General features: G+C 38.8%; 2 protein-coding genes across 3 annotated transcripts in view; both read right to left on the reverse strand.

The window, feature by feature from the left end:
• Positions 1–100: 100 nt before the first annotated feature.
• On the reverse strand, positions 101–15,866 carry WDSUB1 (WD repeat, sterile alpha motif and U-box domain containing 1). 2 transcript variants are annotated; one of them, XM_058809786.1, is made up of 11 exons: positions 15,523–15,866; positions 13,740–14,149; positions 10,401–10,585; positions 7,933–8,025; positions 7,133–7,226; positions 6,830–6,863; positions 5,103–5,143; positions 4,913–5,019; positions 3,809–3,988; positions 1,645–1,779; positions 101–469 (listed from the first exon to the last, which is right to left on the reverse strand). In XM_058809786.1, exons 2-11 carry the CDS (start codon positions 14,135–14,137, stop codon positions 315–317), a joined length of 1,422 nt encoding a protein of 473 aa, XP_058665769.1. In that variant the 5' UTR covers positions 14,138–14,149; positions 15,523–15,866; the 3' UTR covers positions 101–314. The 2 variants fall into 2 exon arrangements, with proteins under 2 accessions (XP_058665769.1, XP_058665770.1); XM_058809787.1 differs by having other exon boundaries at positions 13,740–15,866.
• Positions 15,867–18,008: 2,142 nt separating this feature from the next.
• The window catches only part of BAZ2B (bromodomain adjacent to zinc finger domain 2B), a 71,532-nt gene continuing 66,760 nt past the window's right edge, over positions 18,009–22,780 (reverse strand). The window contains exons 33-36 of the mRNA XM_058810029.1: positions 22,605–22,751; positions 21,624–21,886; positions 20,849–20,992; positions 18,009–19,683 (exon numbers count right to left, since the gene is read on the reverse strand). Coding sequence (XP_058666012.1) covers positions 19,530–19,683; positions 20,849–20,992; positions 21,624–21,886; positions 22,605–22,751 — 708 coding nt within the window. The 3' untranslated portion in view covers positions 18,009–19,529. The remainder of the gene's footprint in view (positions 19,684–20,848; positions 20,993–21,623; positions 21,887–22,604; positions 22,752–22,780) is intronic.

Consider the following 22,780-nt stretch of genomic DNA (forward strand, 5'->3'; position numbering starts at 1 on the left):
CTATTTCTTACCTTCTGAAAGACTGACTTGGCAAGATGAACACTCAAAACTCATAAACGTAGTAAAAAGTATAAGAAAATTTTATTTGAAAAACTGAGTTTGAATACTTGATTCTTAAACAGAAATTCCACAAAGTAGAACTACCAGGAACTTAAAAGGTGTTCTGGGAGTTTCCACCAGTGAAGGTTGAGCCAGCCACAGATAGAAGAGAAATACAAGTTTTGCTTTCCATTTGTTTCTGATACAATTAATTCCTCCAGCTGCATAAAATTTCCATTAATTTTAACAAACAATTTCAAGATTAAGTGGTTTAACTATTTCTGCTGAGTCTCTAGCCAGCGACTAATGGCCATTTTTAGTGTTCTATTTGGTATGAGCATAAGAGAGTGCAGAGGAAGATTCGTCATGGGACTAGATCGTCTGTTGCTGATCCAGTTTTCCATTGCTTCCCTTTCATAGGAATAGCCATCTGCAAAGAAACCATCAACACAAGCTCATATTACAGAGGCTTGGGCACTGTGGCACTGTGTAGTTTAAATGTAAAAGGGAAGTAAGGAAATAAACACATGCAAACACGAAAACTGAGATCTAGACTAAGTACACTGTATGTGAAATCTTTACTGTGGATATAAACAGTTCTGTCTAGTTTCATATATCTATCTCTGCCTGCAAAGCACCAAAATATATTATGCACAAGTTAAATACGATTTTCTTTTCAGTTTGAATGATCCATAATGTGAAATAAAAGCTCATTACCATCAGTTGCCTAACACAGCTAAAGCCTTGTCCACCTGGCTGACCCAGCCCTGAGCTGTGCCTGGGCAGAGCCCTCACCACCTGCCCAGGTTCAGGACTTTGGCTCTTAGAGTTTGTAGCTGAACCATCTGATCCTTAAAGAGCAAAAATTAGGCCCCAGGAATACCTGTGGTGGAATACAAGCCTGGGCCCTATGCCCCTCCTCTTGTCTCCTTACTCCTTATTGAATAAAGCAGCTATCAGTCCAGCAGTTAGCAAATGTCTTCATATTTTGGCTGTTTTACTTCTCAAAAGTCTGCCTAATACCTCAGAACTGGATGAAGTTAGTTACTGTTTACAGAGCAACAAAAAAAAATATATACTGATCTGATGTTTGTATGCTCACCCTTCCCCTCGTCCCCCAAGAATAGAACTACAAAACAATAGGTCTTTATAAAATGTTTTAACTACATAACATCCTATGCTGCTGACATATCACAGTTCCAATGGCTGCTGCATTTATTGGAGTGTGCTAAGCACAGAAGTGTGCCTGGAGTTTTTTGGTTGTTTTTGTGGGGTTTTTTTCTGTTTAGTTTTTTTGTTGTTGGTGGTTTTTTATTTGGTTTTTTGTTGTTGTTTTTTTTTTTGTGGGAGGCTGGTTTGTTTGTTTCCTTTTTGCCCCAATGAATGCACACTTCCATTTTGCATTTACTGAGCCAACACTGTAATTAGGCTTGTAATTATATTTACAAAGGCACATAAAGGGAGGCACATTAAGAAAAGGAGGGAGTTGCTTGATACAGTATTTTTCTCCATATCAGACCTGTAATTCAGCAAATTAAACTACAAAAACGGGCCTATCTTTACCCTCAAGTAATTAGTTTTAGTCAATGTCACGTAGAGACATACCTGTGGCAGTGACAGGATCTTTCATAAGCTCTCTTGTTATAGGACATAGGAACTCATCAGGAACAGAAACTGAGGTCATTGTCATCCTCAGTCCTTCAATTTTCTGGAGAACTTTACTGCGCAGGCCTAGAGACTCTGAAAAATTATTTGTACATGAAGTCGACAGCACAGCAGGTAAGGCAAAGAGGTCAGGTCTTGCAATAGTCAGCATCTATGTTACAGGAGACATAGCTCCATCTCACCACCCCCTAAACCAAAAGTTTGCAGCCAGCCCTGGCTCCCACTGCAGTCAGCTCTGCCACAGGTTCTGTCTCCTTCTGTGCAACAGGAACTTTGGGGAGTAATGAAAACAAGCAGTAAAACCAGTGGAGGTGCAGCAGAGCCATGGCAGAGCAGTGGCCTGGGGGCCGTGCAATTGACCGACAGAGTGTGAGTGCAGCGCTGCCCCGCAGCCACAGCCTGCCACGGGACACTGCAGGGCTGCCCTGGGCACGGGACAGGGCACAGGGCAGTGCCAGGGGAAGGCACAGCTGTGCACCTCGCACAGACGGGACACTGCAGGGCTGCCCTGGGCACGGGACAGAGCACAGAGCAGTGCCAGGGGAAGGCACAGCTGTGCACCTCGCACAGACTGCATCTCCCTTCGCCTTCACACTGGCATTCAACACGCCTGCTCATACCCACCTCTGATACACTACACCTGCTCTACAGCACTGCTGTCTGGGGCTCACAAAGGCACACCTGAAATGTGCCTGAGCCTGTGGTTTTTAAAGCACACCGATGTCCTCCAAACTGCAAAGACTGTGAAAAACTTCTAGAGGTCTTTAGCAAGATCTTACATCACAGTCTCAGAGGAAAGAAAACATGTTTGTATGCTGGTAGACACCTAAAATTTAGTTAAACGGGAATATAAATAACACAGAAAAATGTTGTTCATTGTAGGCAAATAGGATTTTCCTACTTTGTAAATGCTTGAACTATGGCAGATAGAGAGCAATTTTTTAAGTCAGATACATGAGGCCATAATTTCTATACCTTTCTATACCTTCTCCCCACAGAGAACTCTCTTTGTAGCAAGTCACACTACATTCAATTCTCACAGAACTTTCTAGTCAGTGTTATCTGATTAGCCTCAGCTGGCAATTGCTGCAACAAAGTTTTATGCTACTTCAATGCTAAGGAAAATGTTTGCATAAACTGAGGAAGCCAAGTGTCTTTCACGGATGACAATGCCTGTCAGATTCCCAGCATTTCTGTTATTTCTACATTTCAAAAAAGCCAGCTGTTACACAGAGATAATATGATCCAATATGGACCAATTCCACATACACACACACAAATGGGAGCAGTCTTCCTACAACAAAAAATATCCAACTGTACTTTTTAATAGGTTTCTTACCTCATTCAGGCTTTTGTCATACTTGACCTCACTTTAACGAATGTATTAGCACCTAATTTACACCTAAATCTGGCCATCAAAATTAATAGAGAACTTGCATTTTGAAAGTTCCAGTGCAGTTCACTATTTTAAATGTTCTTATTTCATAATGACCATTGTGGAATCATGATTAATATAGTGCTTCCTTTTGATTCCTTCTAAAATGTAATCGCAGTTTTGCAATAAAGCAATAGCACAGTGTAAGAACCTGATGTACTAGAAATTGTCTGACCCAGGCAAGCTTTGCCTGGGCCTGGTCCTTACCAAAAGCCATCATCAAATGCACACTTAGGAATTTTACTGTTCAAGGCTGGTGACCACCTGCAATTCTCAACATTGCACTTCTGCAGACAGATAGGAAAAACTATAGACTACCCTATTTACCAAAGTGAGAAACATGAATTATAGAGAAAAGCTGAAATTCCTTTTCCACAGCTTAATAATACAAGATCAAACAAAGAAAACAGAAACAAAATCAGGTAAGACCATTTAACAGTATCATTAGTGGAACTGCATTGTATGTCTCCAGGTATAAGCAAACACACACAAAAAAAAGGAATACTGTGGACAATGTAAAATAAGGGGGTTTTTAACAACCCTGGAAATGAAATAAAAAAGGCATTTCAGGGGAAAAAAAATCCATGTATGGAACTCCTAACTTGCTTTCATTCCAACATTTCAAAGTACTCTAGAGATTAAAAACTATTTGGATTTCAATACTCTTACCAATTTTTAATTCATTAGCAAGACTTTCCTTAGTAAGATTCAGTAGTTCCTTGCCATCAATATTATTCATTTTGAAAAGTCCAACAAAGTCTGCTAAATCCTGTGCACAGAGCCAGGCTGAAACATCATCCTCTGACCAGTCCTCAACAGCCACCTTTGATTCATTTTCTACAGTACCTCCTTTGAAAATGAAAAAGAGTTAAAAAACAAAACAAACCCAATTAAAAACAAACAACACTATCCTCCCTCCCACACAAAAAAAACCCCTCACCACAACCCCCCAAAAGCAAACAACAATGAAATTCTCAGTTCAAAGAAACAATGTCATTAATAGATCCTGTTTTTAAGTGTTCTCAGTACTATACATTCTTCAACTAAGAAAATAAATGCTTCTTAGAGATTCTTTTGTGAGGGAGGGCAGTAATTTGGGTTTACCTTTTACCTGTCAATTTTCAAAGTTTAGAGGAATTTATTCTCTTAGATGCCTACACTTCTGTCAAATTTGAATTTAACAAACAACCAGAAAAGTGCTAGCAGACACTGGAATCACCTTGCACATCCTTAGAAGGCACACCAAAATCCAAACTTACTGTTGTGCTTTGAAAAAAGACAAAATGTACCTTTGTTCCAAACACTTGAGGTACTGGTGTAATTTGTACCATTAGTTATCCTATAATAACAGCACTAATGTCATCTGTACAATTAGTTTTTCACCTATAACAACTGGTAAGGTGCATTTCTAATTGACAATTACGCTTGCAATTAGCGTATTTGCAACTCGTCACAAATTACAGGTGTCCAAGAAGTGCTTCAACACTGGCAATAACATTCACCTCTTAAATGCCAAAAAATAAGCAATTGCAAATATCAGAAAAACAGATAGACCAAATTAATAAAACTAAAATACGTCTAGTATTTTTTTCTTTACAAAACAACAAAAAGAGAATACCTCTTCTGGGCATTAGTCAGGTTATTTAGAAGATAAAAAGTATGCACACAATCCTGATGTTACACATTAAGTGCAGGCAAGAATGAGGGATTTTTGCATCTTCAGAAGGTGTTTTGAATTTAAAAGAACAGATTTCAAATACCTCACACACTGACCTGCACAGGGTTGTTTAAGGTCAAGCTGCCATATGTGCACAGTTTTATCCATTGAGCCTGTGGCAAGTAAAGGACTACGTGGTGCAAAAGCACAAGTTGTAACGTATCTACAAATAAAAAAAAGTCTGAGAATTCATTAGAAAAGGATTTCTTTTATTTATGAAACAGAATAATCATGCTGGTTTCTTACCTTGTATGCTGAGACAAAGTATGAAGGGTATTGCCAGTACTCTGTAAAACAGTTTTTGTGATTTTAAATCTTAAAGAATAAAAAAAGTGTTTCTTCACTTGTTTGCTTCCTTTCAAAATAGGGAATATTGCTTCTTGAAAGGTGACAGAAGGTACCTTCAGAGAAGTTACACAACTTCGACAAAGCTGATCAGCAGCAGAATCAGAAATGCAACTTGAATTTCCTGCTTTAAGCCCCTATTTGATGCACTGTTCCCCTGCACAATCAGCCAGCGTGGAACATGCAAGGAGAAGAGTGCTGGAAACACTGACTGAATTAAATCCATATTGGCTGGTTGGTTGTGTAGATAAAGACATTTCTTCTATAAATCTTGTATTAGAAATGACCAAAAGGGTCATTGTGGGGGTCAACTCACAAGCCTTCAATTGGACCAATAATTAAACACATCTATTTGGCCTATTCTCTATTTGGCCACTAAATATTAACTAAAAAATTAAATTCCTGAATTTTGGCAGTTTTAACTTATTATGGAAAGATTTTCCCTCCTAAGAAAAACAGCATTACAGGTACAGACAGGTTGGAAAGATGATGAGCAAAATTATTCTGAATCACTTTGATCAGTTAGCACTCCACTATTTTGAGCTGTCCAACATGATTAAAGTTCCCGAATATAGGCTGAAATCTCTCTCCCTCTCACAAAGGTTTATTGTCCCTACTTTTCCCCACAGAATCACAGGATGGTTGGGGACCTCTGGAGATCATACAGTCCAACCCCTCTGTTAGAGCAGCATCACCTAGAGCAGGTGCCCAGGCAGGTTTTGAGTATATCCAAAGGAGAATTTCAGAACTAGAAAAGTTATTGTCCCATTTGATAAAAACCTAAGGCCACAAAAGCTGATGAACAGTATTAAGAAATATTTAGGCTGTGGTTTCCTTCATCTTCCCATTTTCTGAGGCTTCTTAACTCTAGAGGACATTTTATATACCTGTCTAAACTACTAAAATAACTGGGCCAAAAACTTTGCAGATATTGTATTAGTGATTTTGGTGAAAAACTTTAATGCTAATTTAAAAATTGTATCAATACAACAAGTATGTGCAGAGCAAGCTGAAGAAGTTTAAAATTTGTTCATCCTTCATTTTCAGCAAAATTATTATTTTTAATACTATAAAGTATTACAGGTATATTTATCACTTACAGGTGAATCATAAAGGAGATAACGTTACTATAGAAAATGCTTAAACAATAGGTTTTAAAGATATTGTGCTTAATATAAAAATTTTCTTGAATTCTTTATTATGCTTCTATTTGCACTTTACATATAACTAACTACAGAATTTCTATGTTCACCATTCCTGATTTTATGTCAAAAGTCACAGTCTTCCATGCTTTGGAAGCAAAGCTAAAGTTAGGATAAGAAAAAAATCCTTCTGTTTCAATGTGAATCTTGTAACACTCATAAGTATGGAATTAACTGAGTAACACCCTGCTGCAGAGAAATCAATTGACAAATCCTCACAATGTAAAGAGAAAGTGAGAAAGATTGATCAGCTCTCAGGAGATATTCTTCCTTAGACTCCTTCCCCTCCTGCCCCCAAACGCACAGTAAGCATTTGGCTTCGTATAATTTGTATTCTTTAGTATTTTCTCATTGCTACGACACTGCAGAAGAAACTTGTACTTAAAGACAACCCAAACATATCCTCTGGTATTATGCTATACTTACAGTTTCATAGATTATGATGCACTTGTCCACAGACCTTAAAAAAATACATTGACATGAAAGTGATGCAGAGAAGGAAAAGGAAAGTGTTTCATTAACTTTCTCCACAATCCAAGATTTCAAACTCAATCACCTACAAGACACAGACTGATTGTAAAGACACTTCAACAGCTCTAGAGGTCACAGAACTATTCCCTAATTATTGATAACAAATATTTAGAAATTTTTAACTCTTTTGAACTTTCTGTTTTATAATATTAAAGCATGAACCTGGACAGCCTGACATTTCAACAAGGTGCTGCTTACCCCGAGACTATCATCTGTCCGTCACATGAAAATGCACAAGCCAGAACTGGGGCAGAGTGCCCATTCAGTGTGCATTTATATTTTAACTGAACACCTAAAAAAACAAAAAGGTAAATTATTACATATGGCTATATTTGACAAGGTATAACACAAGCTGCTCTAAGAAGCCCAAAACTCCACTGAAGATGTGACTCTGTGACATACTGTTTACAAAAAAGGGGATAAAAAGATCACAGAGACAACTTCCCCTTTTAATATCTCGAACTTTATCACTTTGTAGTCTTAGCATGTCTCACAAGGTTTTAGATAATTAAATGTGTATCTGGACACACAGTATTAATGCTTACACACTTTTTTATGAAGGAGATTACAGAAAAGCACCCACTGAAGATATTTTTGGTAATTTACTTAGTCTCTACATTGTAGTTTTTGCAGGAGCCAACATTCTTTTCTCCAGCTCTTATTCAAGGCCCAGGATATACTGAAACATGAAAACAAACTTCTCCCTGGCCAGGCAGATTAAGAGGTTTTAACCTATCAATCCGCTGAAAGGCCACAGTAGAATTTCTTTAAAATCTTTACTTACAATACTTGTTAAATAGATTGCTAAATAAAATCTACATGGCACAGCATCACAAAGTACTGAATGCCTTAGCTGTTCTCCAGCTAATAATTAAAAGAAAACTTTCAATTTGTGGTTAGTTTTGCTGTGAATCCTGTAGTACAAATTTGATTTTTGATTTAAATTGTCACTAAAGACCTAAGACACTGGTAAATCCAAAAAACATTTCTATACAAACCTGAGAAATCTGCAAACAAAATAAGCCAGAGTTTGATATGATTATCTTGTCCACAGGAAGCCATCTGGAAGTATTTGAATCCATTTTCACTAACTGACAAAATTAAAATACATAAATGGGAGTCAGAAACATTGAAAATAACAGCACATCAGTAAAGTACATCAGCATAAAAATCATTGCAGAAGTTCTAAAACAGTTTGGACATAAGAAATAGGTATCATTATACTCTTTTCTGAATAAGTAGATTAAGACCAGAGCTGTGCTCGTGTTTTAAACTTTCTTGGTGGGAAATGTTTGAATCCTCTGATTATACCACTAGAGTCTTTAAATCTGAATTATATGGTTGTATCCATTTTTTCTACAGTTGCGCAATTCTCAAAATTAACCACATACACATATAAAATTTGTGAGTATCTGACAGGGAATTTTCATACTTTTACACATTCAACTTTTCACTTTTATAAACTGACATTTCATGACTGCAGTCAGCCAAACACTCAGTAAATACTGCATTAAGTGTGAAATACAACAATAGTTTTATAGCTTTCCCTTCTGGATTCAGTGGCTATGAACATTTCTGAATCATGTTCCATGACTGGACTGTTAGATGCATAAGAAAGTGGTTGGATGGTTGCAACCTCAGGGTAGTGGTGAATGGCTCAGAGTCCCAATGGACCAGTGGTGTCTGTGGGTGGGTTCTGTATTGGGAACAGTGCTATTTAATATCTTCATGAAGATATTTAATAGGCAGCAAGAAGGAAGCAAGCAAGCACATCCTCAGTCTTCTACTGACTCTTGCACTCAGTAGAAGACCTTCCTAAAGATCTGCCAACTCCATTCCATTCCCTTGTCCCAGAGGGCAGTCTCCCAGGGGATCCCACTGACAACCTCCCTGAAGAGCTGGAAGTCTGCCTTCCTAAAGTTCAAGAGCCTGCCTCTATTCCTTACCTGACCTATATCCCTTAAGATGGTAAACTCCACCAAACTCCACCACAACAGCTCTAGATCCCATGAGCTCCTAGGCAACTGTGACTGAATCCACTTCAAAGGCAGAAGAAAAACCACCTATTACAGCCTAAAGCACAAAGAACCTATCAGACACTCTGGACCAAAACTTGCTCTGAATTAAGCAGGTAAAGAGAGTCTCAATTTAAAACTATCTATAATTGATCTGGATAAGCACTACTTGTATGCATTTCATAAAGTATTAAATCTGGCAAAAATCCCAGAAGGTTCAACCATTGATGACTAAACAGCAACACACAAAAGGAAGTATGTTGACTTTCAATAATATATAGATTAAAAAATCAAAACTTATCAGAAATCAGCCAGAACAAATCCACAGTGCAGGAAATACCTGCTTTGTTGCCTGTTTATCTTGGCAGAAGGCTGTAATTTTTAAACCAAGAGAATAATCTCAATATGAAATGCAGTGGTGGAAATTACACTCTGATCTGTTTCAGCTGCAACATATGTTTTGCTCTCAGATGCAACTCTTAGTTCATGATGGAGTTTTTTGTGCAGTATTTTCATCAAGTAAGATCCTACACCTTTCAGAGGGCATATATTTGTTTGATTTGGTATTGTCAATCACTAATTCTCTGTTCTGAAGTGTATGTTCACATCCTTCTTCCTCAGGTTCCTCCTGCTTTTTTTCCCACTGCTTCTCTCCTGTTTTCTTCTGCTCTGCATCACCTCCTTAGACATGGTGGTACACGCACAGTAGTACTTATTGCCAGGTTCAGCACTTGAAGATGCAAGTGGCTGCTCAGGTATAACTTTTGGGGCCTTTGAAAGGGCAGCTTGTGTATTCTGAATACAAAAGCCTAAATATGTTTATGAAGATCTGTAAAGCACAAAAGTATACACACAAGGTTGTTAAGTGAAGTTGCTTCATTACTTCCTAAAGCTGACAAAGAGATTTCTTCCCAATTTCCTAACCTCCATTAGAAGCAAATGACTATGTGATCAAATGTTAAAACAGCTCCAAGATCTTTTAACATCTTAGTGGAATGAGGAGATTCTGGGCTCGTTACTTCCCCAGATTCCTCTAAATGACAAAGTCAGGTGCAGGAAAATAGCCTATCTGTTCATATTCCAAAGTTCAAGCATTTAGCTTATTAGATTTACAGCTCTCTGCACTGTTTTAATCCAGTCCTGCTCCTTGGGACCCAAAGTATGAAAGAGACAAGTGGGAATGGTAACCAAACAGTGCATCTCCTAACACCCTTGTCTGCCATGGGGGCAATTAGCTACTCAAAGTTATCACCTTGTCTGTTGACCTAGTACATTCCTTGCCACCAACCTGACCACAACCTTTACTTAAGAATATTCAGAATATTCCAAAACATCACAAGGTCATTTGTATCTTGAGCACCAATGGCAAAAATAATACAAAAACAAGAGCTAGGGAGAAATAAACATCTCTTTTTTAAAATGTTCCTCCTCTGATGAGTTGAATAACTAACCAGATACTGGATGTGAAGAAATATCACAGCAGGTAACGCCGAGATCATGTGCTTTTTCATTATACAGGCATCTCATTTTATCATCCCAAATGGTTAAATCACCACTAGATGATCCAGTGACAAAGCAGTTTCCATTGGGAGAAAATGCACAAGCCATCAAAGAACCATCTTTAACTTTCCCAGATCTGAAAAACAAGAGTACACAGGATTTGAATTTAGAGTAGGTAAGGTTCTGCAAAGTGACCTCTCAAATGCAGTCTGAGGCAATAAGCCAAACTCTTCTATGGTTTGCACTTTGGAACTAGCTAACAGAGGAAAAAGAAACTCAAACCAACTACGAAAGGAGAGCAAAATGAGCTCTGCAGCAGGGACCAGACCGGCTCTTTGACAGCAGGAGGAAAAATATTAGATGGAGGCCCAACGCAATAATTTTAACTGAGTGATAAAATAATTTTGAAACTAAAGACAATTTGCATGGATTTAACACTTAAAAGGCACAATGCACTGTTAAAATTCTATGGCAGGATACATTTTAAAAGTCAAAGATAAATATACAACTGTAATTAACACAGATTTACATCATGTACACAAACAAGGGGGAAAAAAGACTGACAGTTCTTCTGTTTTAGAGACAAAAGAGAACACCTAATAGTCCATATGATAAGGTGTCCCTGAGTGGTATACGTGGTGATTTATGATGTAGGATTAATTTTGCACCACTTGAACACAAGAGAAAGCAAGATGGAAAAGAAATTATGTATTTTAATTAAGTCAGCCAAAGCACTTTGCAAAACTGACCTTCAAAGAAAATTTCTAGCAGATATGGAAGTGTGGTCAACCCTCAGGAAGGAAGTGGGGTCAACCTGATGTCCTTTACACTATCTGATAACCTAAAGCTAATGGAAAGAGTCTCACTCCTTTTAATGGACACCAGATCCAGCCAAGCATGCACAGCTGAGTCTTTGAGTGCGGGGAGAAAATCACGGAACTATTTACTCTGTCATCATACTTCGCAGAACAGCTGCTAATGCTCTTTTACTGACAGAAATTTTATTTACTGCCAGAGGTGTCAAGCTTAATGTCACAGAAGAAAAGTCAAATTTTACTCGATGTCACACTAATCAGATCCACGACTTTCTAAAAAGCATTGTCTCCTTTAATTCTTTTATTAAAAATATTATCAACTCCACTACAGTGCTTCCCATTTTTATAGGCAGAATCCTTTTTCTTTAGTGTAGCTTTTACAAATTTCATTCTTTCACACAAGAAGTTGCTGACTCTGCTCTGAAAGCAACAGTAAAATAAATAGCATTGTGCATGCATTTAAAACTTGCAGGCCAAATACCAGTTTTGTAACTTACTACTGAACAGGAAATAGAGACCAGTAAGAAATACACACAAACTTCTTTCCTGTTATTTACAGGCACCATAGAACTTATTTAAATAGCCACCTTACTTCACAATCTGAACTGCCAATTACAACAGCTGAGTAGATAAGGAACAAATTTTATGTAATTTTATTATAATTATCATCCATATATTTAGTCAACTGACAAAAGAGTGTAGTAAAATGTTTTCTCATTTTCAGCATCAACACAATCAACTGTTTCAAAGAAACAGAGGACCACAGATTGACATTAGATGGTTAACTAACTTCCTGTTACATAATTTTTAAGTACTTTGATGATTTCTATGTTATACTGATTTCAACTATTAAAATCAGCACATGTGCATTTTCCTACCTGCAATTACAAATCACAATAAAAATATTCATCAGCTGAAAATACATACACACGTGCACATCCCAAAATAGATATGAAGTTGACTTCTTCTGGCCTGTTAACACTCTGAAATGAACCTTTAGTAGTTGAAGGGGATAGGATCATAATGTTAAATTTTTTTCTTATTTCTCTACAATGAAAACACCAAAGCAGAATAATTTCTGCTTGTAATAACAATATAATTTCTTTGTAGTCATTATACATCCACCATTCAACTAGAGGAAAATTAGGATGTAGGTCTAAAATATGCACCACTGCATGTATTAAGAACATACAACTGTAAGAAATGTTGTCTTCATATTTCTGGGTTTTTCCCTTCAGCAACAAGCATTCTGAATAAAAAAAAAAAAAGATCTCTTCACTCTCAATGTCTCAAAACCTCAGATTTCAGAATACTAATGACTGAACTTCCTAATTTTTCTGAAAGATAAAACTAGGAAAAATAGGTTATCAGTACCTCTTTACTACCACAAACCATTTCAGTGTTTCTTTATGTACTACAAAAAACATGGTGGCAAAAATCTTGGACAATTTATGGACAAATTTCCAGATTTACAAAATTTCAAGTAACTATAATCAATAATTTTGAAAAACTGCACAGTTTCCCACATAAATCACCGCTGTGGAAGGCAAAGAGGCCACAAAATGAGGGACATGCTTGACAGGGAACTACCAACATCAAACACTTCTGTCCTTCAGAAACAGCTGCTCCCTCAATCCCGAGTGAAACATCAGTTGGCTCAAATTCTTAACTATTTTTCGAACTTTAGACAGTAATTTAGTTGGACAATAAGCCCTAAAACCTAAATAATGTCCTGCCCAAGTACAGATTACAACTGGCCTAAAGAATTCACTGAAAGACAGAGATGTAAAGGAGGACTCTGAAGAGAGCTCTAAGATTCATGCCTTTAACTATGCAACACCAATAAATATACTCATCTGCTTTGCTTCAAATGTTTCTTGGAATCCTATGTGAAATGCTGTCATGCTTAACCTATTTAGCACCAATACTTCTTTCAGTCACTTGATGTCTTAAAATGTACAGTTTCAGGACAGGTCCATAGTTTCCAAACTCTGGTTGCTGGATTACCAGCAAGCTTCTAAGACCTTCCTGGACACCAAACTCCTAATAATTAAACATTTAATTTATACTGCTATGTGTAATGCAATATAAAGCATATAGTACAGTCACACTAACTGCGTATTATGTACCACAGTTTGCTGACCCAACCCTTAGAAACCGGATGCATACAGTGTGCAATGCATCCTGATCTCATGTTAAATCAATGAAATTAACTTTAAAAAAATCAGGATTCAGATGTACGATAACCTTGTAAAAATTAAAGCTTCTCGAGTTTGCATTAACTTAAAAAACCAAAAAGCTACTTAGCACTTCTCCCTCTCCTATCGATAACCTTTAGGTTATCTAAATCTATCCCCGTTTCGTTGTGATATCCATCAGTGGTGTAAGTCTACGTATCTCGTACACTGTAGAGCATACTGCTTGAACTATATTCACCTCAAAACAAATATTTGTCAGGAAGCAGGCGGCACTCACCGGTACAGCTGCATGGACCGCACGTTCCAAAGCACCGCGCTGCCGTCCGCCGCCCCTGCCAGCAGGTAGGGGCCCTGCGGAGAGAAGCGGCAGACCCTGACGGGGCTGGCCCCGGGCTGCGGGAGCACGGCCAGCCTGCGGCCGTCGCGCGTGTCCCACAGCGCCGAGCTGCCGTCCGTGGAGCACGAGGCCAGCAGCCGCCCCGACGGCGAGAAGCAGCAGCAGTGCACGGCGTACGTGTGGCCTTCCAAAGGCGAGTACGGCAGCTCCGCGAAGTCGCTCAAAGAATAAACACGGATTGTTTTGTCCAAGGAACAAGTAGCCAAGCACGATGATGAGAAGGCACAGTAACTGACATCATCACTGTGATCTGATAAAGTGTGAATTAATGTCGCCATTTGAAAAAAAATCTGAAAAAGATTTAAACAGACTTAATTTTCCTGTTTTGTAAATGAAACATACTACCTTAGCAAGACAACTTCTGAAGGAAAAAAAAGGAAAAAAAAAAACTTATTTGCAAAGTAAGTCTTTCACCCAGCATTGTTTAAGCAGAGAATCATAAAATCACAGACTGAGTTGAAAGGGACCTTAAAGCCCATGCAGTTTCACCCCCTGCCATGGGCAGGGACACCTTCCACTATCCCAGGTTGCTCCAAGCCCCATGCAGCCTGGCCTTGAATGCTTCCAGGGATGGGGCAGTCACAGCTTCTCTGGGCACCCTGTGCCAGGGCTTCACTATCCTCACAGCACAACCTTGGCCTTCCCAACCTAACCCCTGACTGCCCGAAAGACCTCTCTGAAGTCCTCCCAGTGTACCTGTCCTCACTTGCATCCTTTCCCTTTTTGTTTGAATTTGTCCAAGAGCTCCCTTCTGCTTACTTTCACAGACAGCAACGCTACTGATGGCAAAACATCAGCGCAACACCACATACTTGTGTTGCCAATCCAAAGTTTGACCAGCCTGACCAAAACATTTAAGTCAAAATGTGAATATTAATTGTGTGATCAGCATTAGAACCTCTCCAGAAATTGCATTTGCTGCTACACAGAACAACAAAAGGCAATGTGAACTTCACACGCATTTTTTCAGGATGTAAAACTTCTAGAACTAGTTTAAATTGTATCAGACAAGTGATTTACACTGCTGAGGTCCAGGAAATCCCCAAAGAGGTACATTCCAATCAGTTATTCCCCATGCTGCAGATCACAGACAAGTTCCTTGAGAATAAATGCACAAAGCCAAAACGAAGTACCTATAGCTCTTATAAGCTGTTTATAATGAAAACCCAGAAATACTATTTATATTGAGTTAACTTATATAATAGTCTGCTGTTTTAGATAAGTGCTTCATTCTGAATAATAACTTCAGTGCTGAGGCATTAGCGAACAAAACTATTTATACTCTCACTTTTTTTGCATAGAAACACACACACACACACCTTTGTATGTATGTGGACATGTAAGTATGTATAAATGTATGCACACATATGCAGAGGTACATACATATAACCTACAGACACAAAGGTACATATGTAAGGAAAAAATACTCATTCTCTTCAGACAGTGTATGGCACATCGATTTAATTAAAGACAAGATCATTGAATACTACCTACTTTAGCTTCAGGATGCTCAGTTTTACTACCACTCTAAAACCATTAAACAAGTGAAGAAGTATCAATAACATAGCTGCAGAAAGAAAATACGTATTTTCTTCAACTACGAGAAACCTCTGACGAGGTCAGAGAAAACTTAACATCTGGAAAGATGAGCTGAAAAAGGCACCTTGATCTCACTGTCAGGAGACTTTCAGGAGCTCACTGCAGAAAAGCAAACCTAAGAACAAGAGGTTTCAGTATCAATAAATCGACTAGGAGCTAGGAGCTAGGAGCAGCGGGAGCATTCGTCACCAGAGAGATGTTCAGCACCACAGCATCATCTCTGGCAATTACGTATTTTTTCTCATAATCCACAAACCAGCAGCACCGGCCCACGGGAACAGCTGCAGAAAATCTCGACACGGCTGGCAGCCACTTCCCTACTGCTCTTTCCCGCAGCCTAGCCCCACCCAACCCATGGCGCCGGCAGCGCGGCCGGGACGCGCTACGCGCTAGGAAGGTCGGCGGAGTCGCCCCGAGCTCCAGTGGCACGTGTCGGGTAAACAAGGCCCTGCCCGGCTGCGCGATGACCCCGCGGCCGCCACTCACGGCCCCCGGCCGGCCGTGAGGGGATCCCGCCCGCGCCGCTCCTGCCTCGGCCACGCCGCGCGGCCCAGGGAGCTGCGCACGCGCGGGGCTCCCCCGGCCTCCCGGCATGGTGCGCTCCGGGCCGCGCCACTGCGCGCCGGCCGCGGGGGGAGCCGGAGCTGCGTTTCTCACTCTAGCGCCGCCATTGGCCCCGGCCCCGAGACGGCCTGGGCGCGGGTCGTGCGACCTTCAGCCCTCGGCGCCTCAGCGCCGGCCCGGAGCCGCGCAACAGCCGCCGGCGCTATGCCTGCCTTGGCACGAGCCCTGCGCCTGTGGCACGTTGGCGGGGCCGGACGCCATCCCGGCCACTGCCGCGCCCTCACGTCAGAGCACTGCCGGGCGCCAGCCGCGTCCGAGCGGGCAGCGGGGCCGCGCTCTGCGAGTGAGATGGACACGGTGACCGCCTCAGCCCGGCCTTCGCCCGCCACAGGCGCGGCCCTCGAGCAGAGCGAGGGGAGTTCCAGCAAAGAGTGCTCCCCCAGGACCAGCAGCCGTCAGGAACTTACACCATCGCCCTCTCCCCCCGCCTTCACATACACGCTCAGCAACTTACACATAATAAATGGTTTAGCCGGGGCACCTACACGTTTTGAGGGAGACAAAGTCACTTTTCTCGGAGTCACTGCGCCCAGGAAGCATTCCGTAAATAACTGGCCTTCCGTGTTTTATAGCATTTTATTTGATTGCACACTCTGTGATCCACGGCTGAAGCCTGGTCTTTCACTGTTCTGAATCCTAGGTGACAACCACTGTTAAAAAGAAGGCTTTAGACCTCTTTAAAGATACGTATTTTGATTTTCAGCTGCTTTTTTATCATCCCATTTTTGCCAAAGAAATGACAAGAGACAAAAGAGTACTCACACTCCACCATAGCACTCTTCATTGAGTACCATTACAGTATTTATAAAATAGTAAGTCTGAAAGTTTCAGAATAAATTCTGTAAACTAAGACTGGTCATGTTTGTTCAGAAAGTATGAGAGCACACTGGAAAATTTTTCCTCTTAAGAAAACATACAAACATCAACAGGAGAGAAAATAACAAAGAGGAAACGTTACCAACATTTTTCTAGTGGTTAAATCCCTGCTCTTTTCTATGGATCTATGAGGGAATATGCATGACTCAAGCTGGCTATTCAAATACTATATTTCCTGTAAATTTAATTTTACTGCAAGAGAAATGAAGACACTGGCTGTTAGCAAGGAAAGTGATACACTGGCCATGTCAAGTTAGAGGTGATGCTTGTCTCACTGTCATCACTCTAGGAGTAGATGTTGCCACCTTCCCGGCTGTTCAGCTGAATTGGGATACAAACTGAAAAAAATGCAACTTGTACTATAGATATTATATGTAGTGTAGCTAGTGACCTGTCTGATATTTCAGGAAACTAACCGGGGTCTAGTATTGCAGAGAAAGCATAAACCAGCCCAAAATCTGAAAAAAATCATTGAAGAACTAGATTTCTCAATTACCTAAGCATATTTATAACATCTTCTTAGAAGCTTACCATCATAAATTCAAAACACTGATTAATCTTCACATCTCTGGTACATGTCAGCAAACCTCCTTACTGAAGTCTTCAGAAAGGTCATGAAAAGGCACAGAGCAGCCAGTGTGGAAGTTCACGTTAGCATGTAAGACTGTCTGACACCCAAATGTGATTTTTTTATTCAAAGTAATAAAGATTATTCTAACAGAACTTTGTAATAAAGTAAATATTACAGAACAAGATATTCTGGGGAGAGCAATGGAAACATTAATTAAAAAATAGGCACTAAGACTCAAACACAGCAGACCTAGTTTAAAAGCAAAAACCAACACCCCAACATTATTTTGAGAGAAACGCAGATATTGCAGTTCCACAATATCTGTTTGTAATTTCTGTATTTTCTTCAGTCAGAGCAAGGAGTATGATTAATGCCCTTCTACAGGCCAAAGAAGGGACTGAACCTTACAAGGACAGCAGTTTTCAGGAACATGACCAAACATGTGCATTTCCATGTCTGTAAGGACAGTGATCTCAGCCTTGCACACCTCCGTTATTTACAGGCAGGGAACTTCTCTCTGACTGCTTGGCAATTGCTTCCTTATGAGCTACTATTAAATGCCCAAGAGAATTAGATGCATCATAAGAAGAACTCAATGTTAAATGCAAGACTCCCAAGATATTATCTAAAAAATACCCCAAACCAAAAAACCTGTATACATAGGACCTGAAGTATTAAAATTGTCAAGAAAATCTGGTTTGCAAAACAGTCTTTTATTGTATCCGTGCCACACATACTAGTGAAAAATAACACTCCAAAAAAGGGAAAAGAAAAAGAATGCTACCTTTCCACAACATTTCTTTTAAATAAAACTTCAAGTACTCTTACATTAGTACAAAAAAAATTCCGATCTATTTGCCCCAACAGGCCACCACAACACACAGTAGATAAAACACAGTGGTTACAAATGTCTTCTTGTGTTATTCTGTGGCAAGGCAAATGGAGGAAATGTTTCTATGAAAAAATACTGTGTGCGTAGGAAACTGTCACAATTTTCTTCCACATGGATACAAATAATGATTATACTTGGATTTGAGGCCGTGGGGGCTTGAAATCATATAACAAAATAGAAAAATGGAAAACTAATATCCCCTACACCCTGTTTTAAAGGCAGGCACTACCAAGATTAAGGAGACTCCACAGTGTTGGTAGAGGATAATTACTCTACAAGCCATAGAGCTATAATTACTTTAAGACTAAAATAAAATGCTACCATCCTCCTAAGGCATAAACAATAATGTCTGCAAACAATATGTACACATCATACATATTTAAAACAAGACTTAATATAAACAATAATGAACAGTATATACATGTCTCAATTTTTCTTCACTGTCTTGAAATACAATTTAACTACACAAGTGATGCAGCAACATATATATAAATGTACTTGTAACTCTACAGTAAAGTTTAATTTTTAGTGCCTTCACAGCACATCAGTGTAAACAGTTTTACTTGGCTTTGTTTTATATTTTAAAACATTCCTTGTTGTATTTTCAATATTTAAAGCAATTTTCTAGTTCTTCCTTTTCACAGAAAACGAAGATTCTGAATGCTGTATAATCATAAATAATTCATAAAATTAAATACATTCACTAAAAAATAAACTACAAAGTAAAAAAATGAAAAATAGATATTTATTGAAAGGGAAAAGAGAACCATTTCCCCAAGTAGAGCTCTGGTGGTTGAATATTCAGTGCGTTTTGATAAATTGCTATTGCACTATAACACCCCTTTCTTTGAAATTCTTTGGGTGTGCTTCCCTGTTCTACCTAAATTAGTTTGTTAAAACACACAATCCAATAACCAAGGGGCCATGGTTGCTGTAGGAGTGAAGCCTTTAAAACTAGTATCACAACTCCGTGATATTCTGAAGGAAAAAATTAGTTACGTATGTGCCTTGCACTTCCATGTAAATACAGTTCACATTGCTGGTCTTATCAGTCCTCATTTAAAAGAAGGAAAAAAAAAAAGAAAAGAAAAAAAGAGTCCTAGTAGCTTCAGCTCACTTTGAAAATCTCTGTCCATTTTTTTTCAAAATACTTCCTCATGTTATGGCCAGCCCTGCCTATGTCAGAATCATCTTCATTGAAAGTTTCACAGTTGTCAAAAACAAGCCTGACATCCAGCGAAAATGCTTCAAGATTAGGGTACCTAAAAAGAAGAAAAAAGTGAATGATTTTTGGAACACAGAGAATCACAGAGGAAAAATATTTCAACTAAATGAGAAAATATTTAAGTAAGAATTTAAATTAGAATTTCTAACAAGAAAATGAACATCAGTGAAAGGAAATACTCTCTTGTCACTGTTTTGTTATTTTCCTCACAAGTTTTGTAAGGTAGAATTTCATGCCTGTACTCGAAAACAAACTTTTAGAAAACAAATTCCTCCCTCTCTTCAACAGCTTTCTAGCTAAAATGCTATGGCTGTTTTTCATTTATGCATCTATTCTTGCATTCAGGGTCCTTTCAAAATGTTGAGTAGAGCTTAATTTATCTAAATAAGGAACAAATGTGTGCAAAAAAAGGCTGCCCAAATAATCTTGTGATCACTGTCTTTGCTCATTCTTTTTATTATCCTGAATATACCCCTGAATGGCCAAAAGAGTGTTCCAATATTCACAGGAATTATTAAAAATAATAGAAGTTACAAGTCTAGTGATATGAACACATGGGGAGCATTTAAATCTCATATTCATGGAAGGAAAAGTCTGAAGAGGTTAAAAAGCTTCTTGTGCTATCCTAGGGAAGTTGCTGTGTGGAGCCAACAGACACTGCAGAGGGTCCATCTTCACAGATTCATTAGAGCACAGGGATATTAACAAGGAGGGAAGGTACACAGAGGTATGTAATGTGGTCTTCTCTTTTAAGAATCCATGCAGTTTAATTTTAGGACTATAAAATGATTAACCACCATTACAGGAGTGTTACCTACAAGAGAGCTGGCATTTCCCTTCACAGCCACATCATTTACAGGGACTCCAGAAGCTTAAAGCCTACACAGCTGGTTCTCTCTGACATGCAATAACACTAAGGGGTCTCCAGGAAAAAAGCTTCCTTTTGATTGTTTTGGTGCATTTGACCTGGCAGTTTTATTGTTTTTCAGCCAGTTCCTCACATTCTCCAATCCAACATGCTATTTCACTTGGATATGGCAAAGATAAAAGCATACAATGAAGAATTTCTATTTTGACTGTAAAAGTAATCACAGATGTGCCAGAGCAGAACAATATAGTTTGGCTGATTTTAAACATGTATTGTATTTCAGTGTTTAAATATTTTTAAAATGTAAAGTACAATTTACAATAGATTTACTTACTGTCCACTAGTTAGCTTGTCTCTAATGGTAGAAAAGTCCATAGGTTTTTTAATAACTTTCTTATAACCAGGAACAAGTTTCAAGTTTACAGGAAGTAAGAAAGGCCAGGCATCTTCATGAGTTTCCAATTCTGAGAGAATCATACTAAATAAGATAAGGTTTTGAATCAGTATTTTTGTATTTTATTCATATATTCACAGTGTTTTCATTATTACATGAATTCCTATGAACTGCCAAACTTTACAAAAGGAAAACTTCATTCTGCGCCCTGTTGAAGGCTGAGAACAATGTACATAGACACAGACAACTAAGTAACTAATATAGCATTAAGTTCTCTCCAGGCGACCTATGTGAGATGAAATTCAATAATCAACATTCCCACAGAAAACATGGTCCTGCAACTATGATCCTCAGTGGAAACCATTTGCAAACCAGCTGCTAAAACTGACTTTAGTCAAAACTGCAGGAGTGTGACAAGGCTGAGCAGCAATGCTACCACAGCAGATGGTTCACGTGTGCCCGTTTGAAGCGGACATTGTCCTCGATACCCTTGAGAAAGGTGTCAGTGCCACCGCTACTGGGGCTGGCCTTCGCTCTTCTTCCACGAGACACTCATGTGTGCAGGTATACATGCATACATACACACACACAACGTGTATAGATACGTACGTTTGTCAAAGAACAGCATTCCTGTTTCCCAGAACAGAGAGAAAAAGGATCAAGTACTACTTGTTTCAATAAGACTTACCCCTAAATTTAGCATCTGACACTTTACCTGCATATAGCCAGGTCCTTGGAGTCTCCATCTCTCTTAGGTTTCTTAACAGCAGTGCAAGTTTCTTGCTTTAACTGGCTTACACAAACATTTTCATCCATTTTTCTTTTTTTAGGGTCTGTTTTTCCTCTTTTTAAGGCAATGCTTGTAGTTGCAGAGTCTTCATCCTCTGTTTCCCCTGCTAATTTCCTGCTTCTCTTTTGTTCATTACTTTTTTTACCTTTAATCTGAAGTTTTTTTATCTTTAGAGTTTGACCACTTGCCTAGAATAGAGACAACTGAAATAAGTAATAACCTAGAAATTACAGAAACCTCTGTTAACACTGATAGACAATAATGAAGATCAGAAACAGAAGCACCAAAATACATTAAATATTTAATATTAGAGATTATTCACTTTTTGCTCTTCTCTGAAGACAAATAAGGCTGCAGAAATTCCTGGTACTCATGACCTAGGCTCTCAACTTGTGACAATACAAATGCACTTGGCATTCAAATTAGTACAACAATACCTCCTAACAACCAAGTTGGCGTACATTTAGACAAACATTAGCACATTAGTCCATTACTAAATGACTGATACAAACATACAAAAAAAACCAAAACACAATGTTTTTTCTCTGATTTTTCTTTTGAAACAGAACCTGACACATTGATCTGTCAACACTTAATGATGAAATTTCAAAGACAAATACTGAATAATTTTTAAAAAAGCAATGAAAAATTATGGTATTGGATAAGCATGAAAATTCTGACCTACTTACATTTAAAAACCCATAGTTTAGAACAAATAAAACTACAGCCTTTACTGCTACTAAAATACAAGTTAAATAAAACTACTAATTTCATAATTTAATGAGAGCTCCCCATAAAATATATAGACCATTATTTTCACTGAAAAAAGCACTGGTAGACCTGTAACTCTACCACATAATAAACCAGTCACTTGCTCCAGCCCCTTCATCCTGACAGGAGTGTTACCTTTGCTATGCAGGCAGGACAGAACCAGTCCCCATCTGGGATAGTGCTGATCTTGGGTCTGTGGCAGTAGGTGTGACAGCCTTTATCACAGCCATCACAAAGGAGCAGCAGTTCCTCATTATCTCCCTTTCGACAAATTTGGCAGTACTGTAATTGATGAAAAATGGGTTTAATTC

The sequence above is a fragment of the Ammospiza caudacuta genome, chromosome 8 (genome assembly GCF_027887145.1).
Source record: "Ammospiza caudacuta isolate bAmmCau1 chromosome 8, bAmmCau1.pri, whole genome shotgun sequence".
Lineage (NCBI taxonomy): Eukaryota > Metazoa > Chordata > Aves > Passeriformes > Passerellidae > Ammospiza > Ammospiza caudacuta.

What these genes read in the sequence shown, in the direction of transcription:
- WDSUB1 (XM_058809786.1), bottom strand. Translation starts at nt 14,137, where the DNA reads ATGGCGACATTAATTCACACTTTATCAGATCACAGTGATGATGTCAGT. An exon ending in TTCTTCACATCCAGTATCTG is followed by an intron (nt 8,026 to 10,400) that starts GTTAGTTATTCA and finishes TAATTTTGTCAG; the next exon opens with TTAGTGAAAATGGATTCAAA. An exon ending in TTTGTTTGCAGATTTCTCAG is followed by an intron (nt 7,227 to 7,932) that starts GTTTGTATAGAA and finishes TTGTTTTTTTAG; the next exon opens with GTGTTCAGTTAAAATATAAA.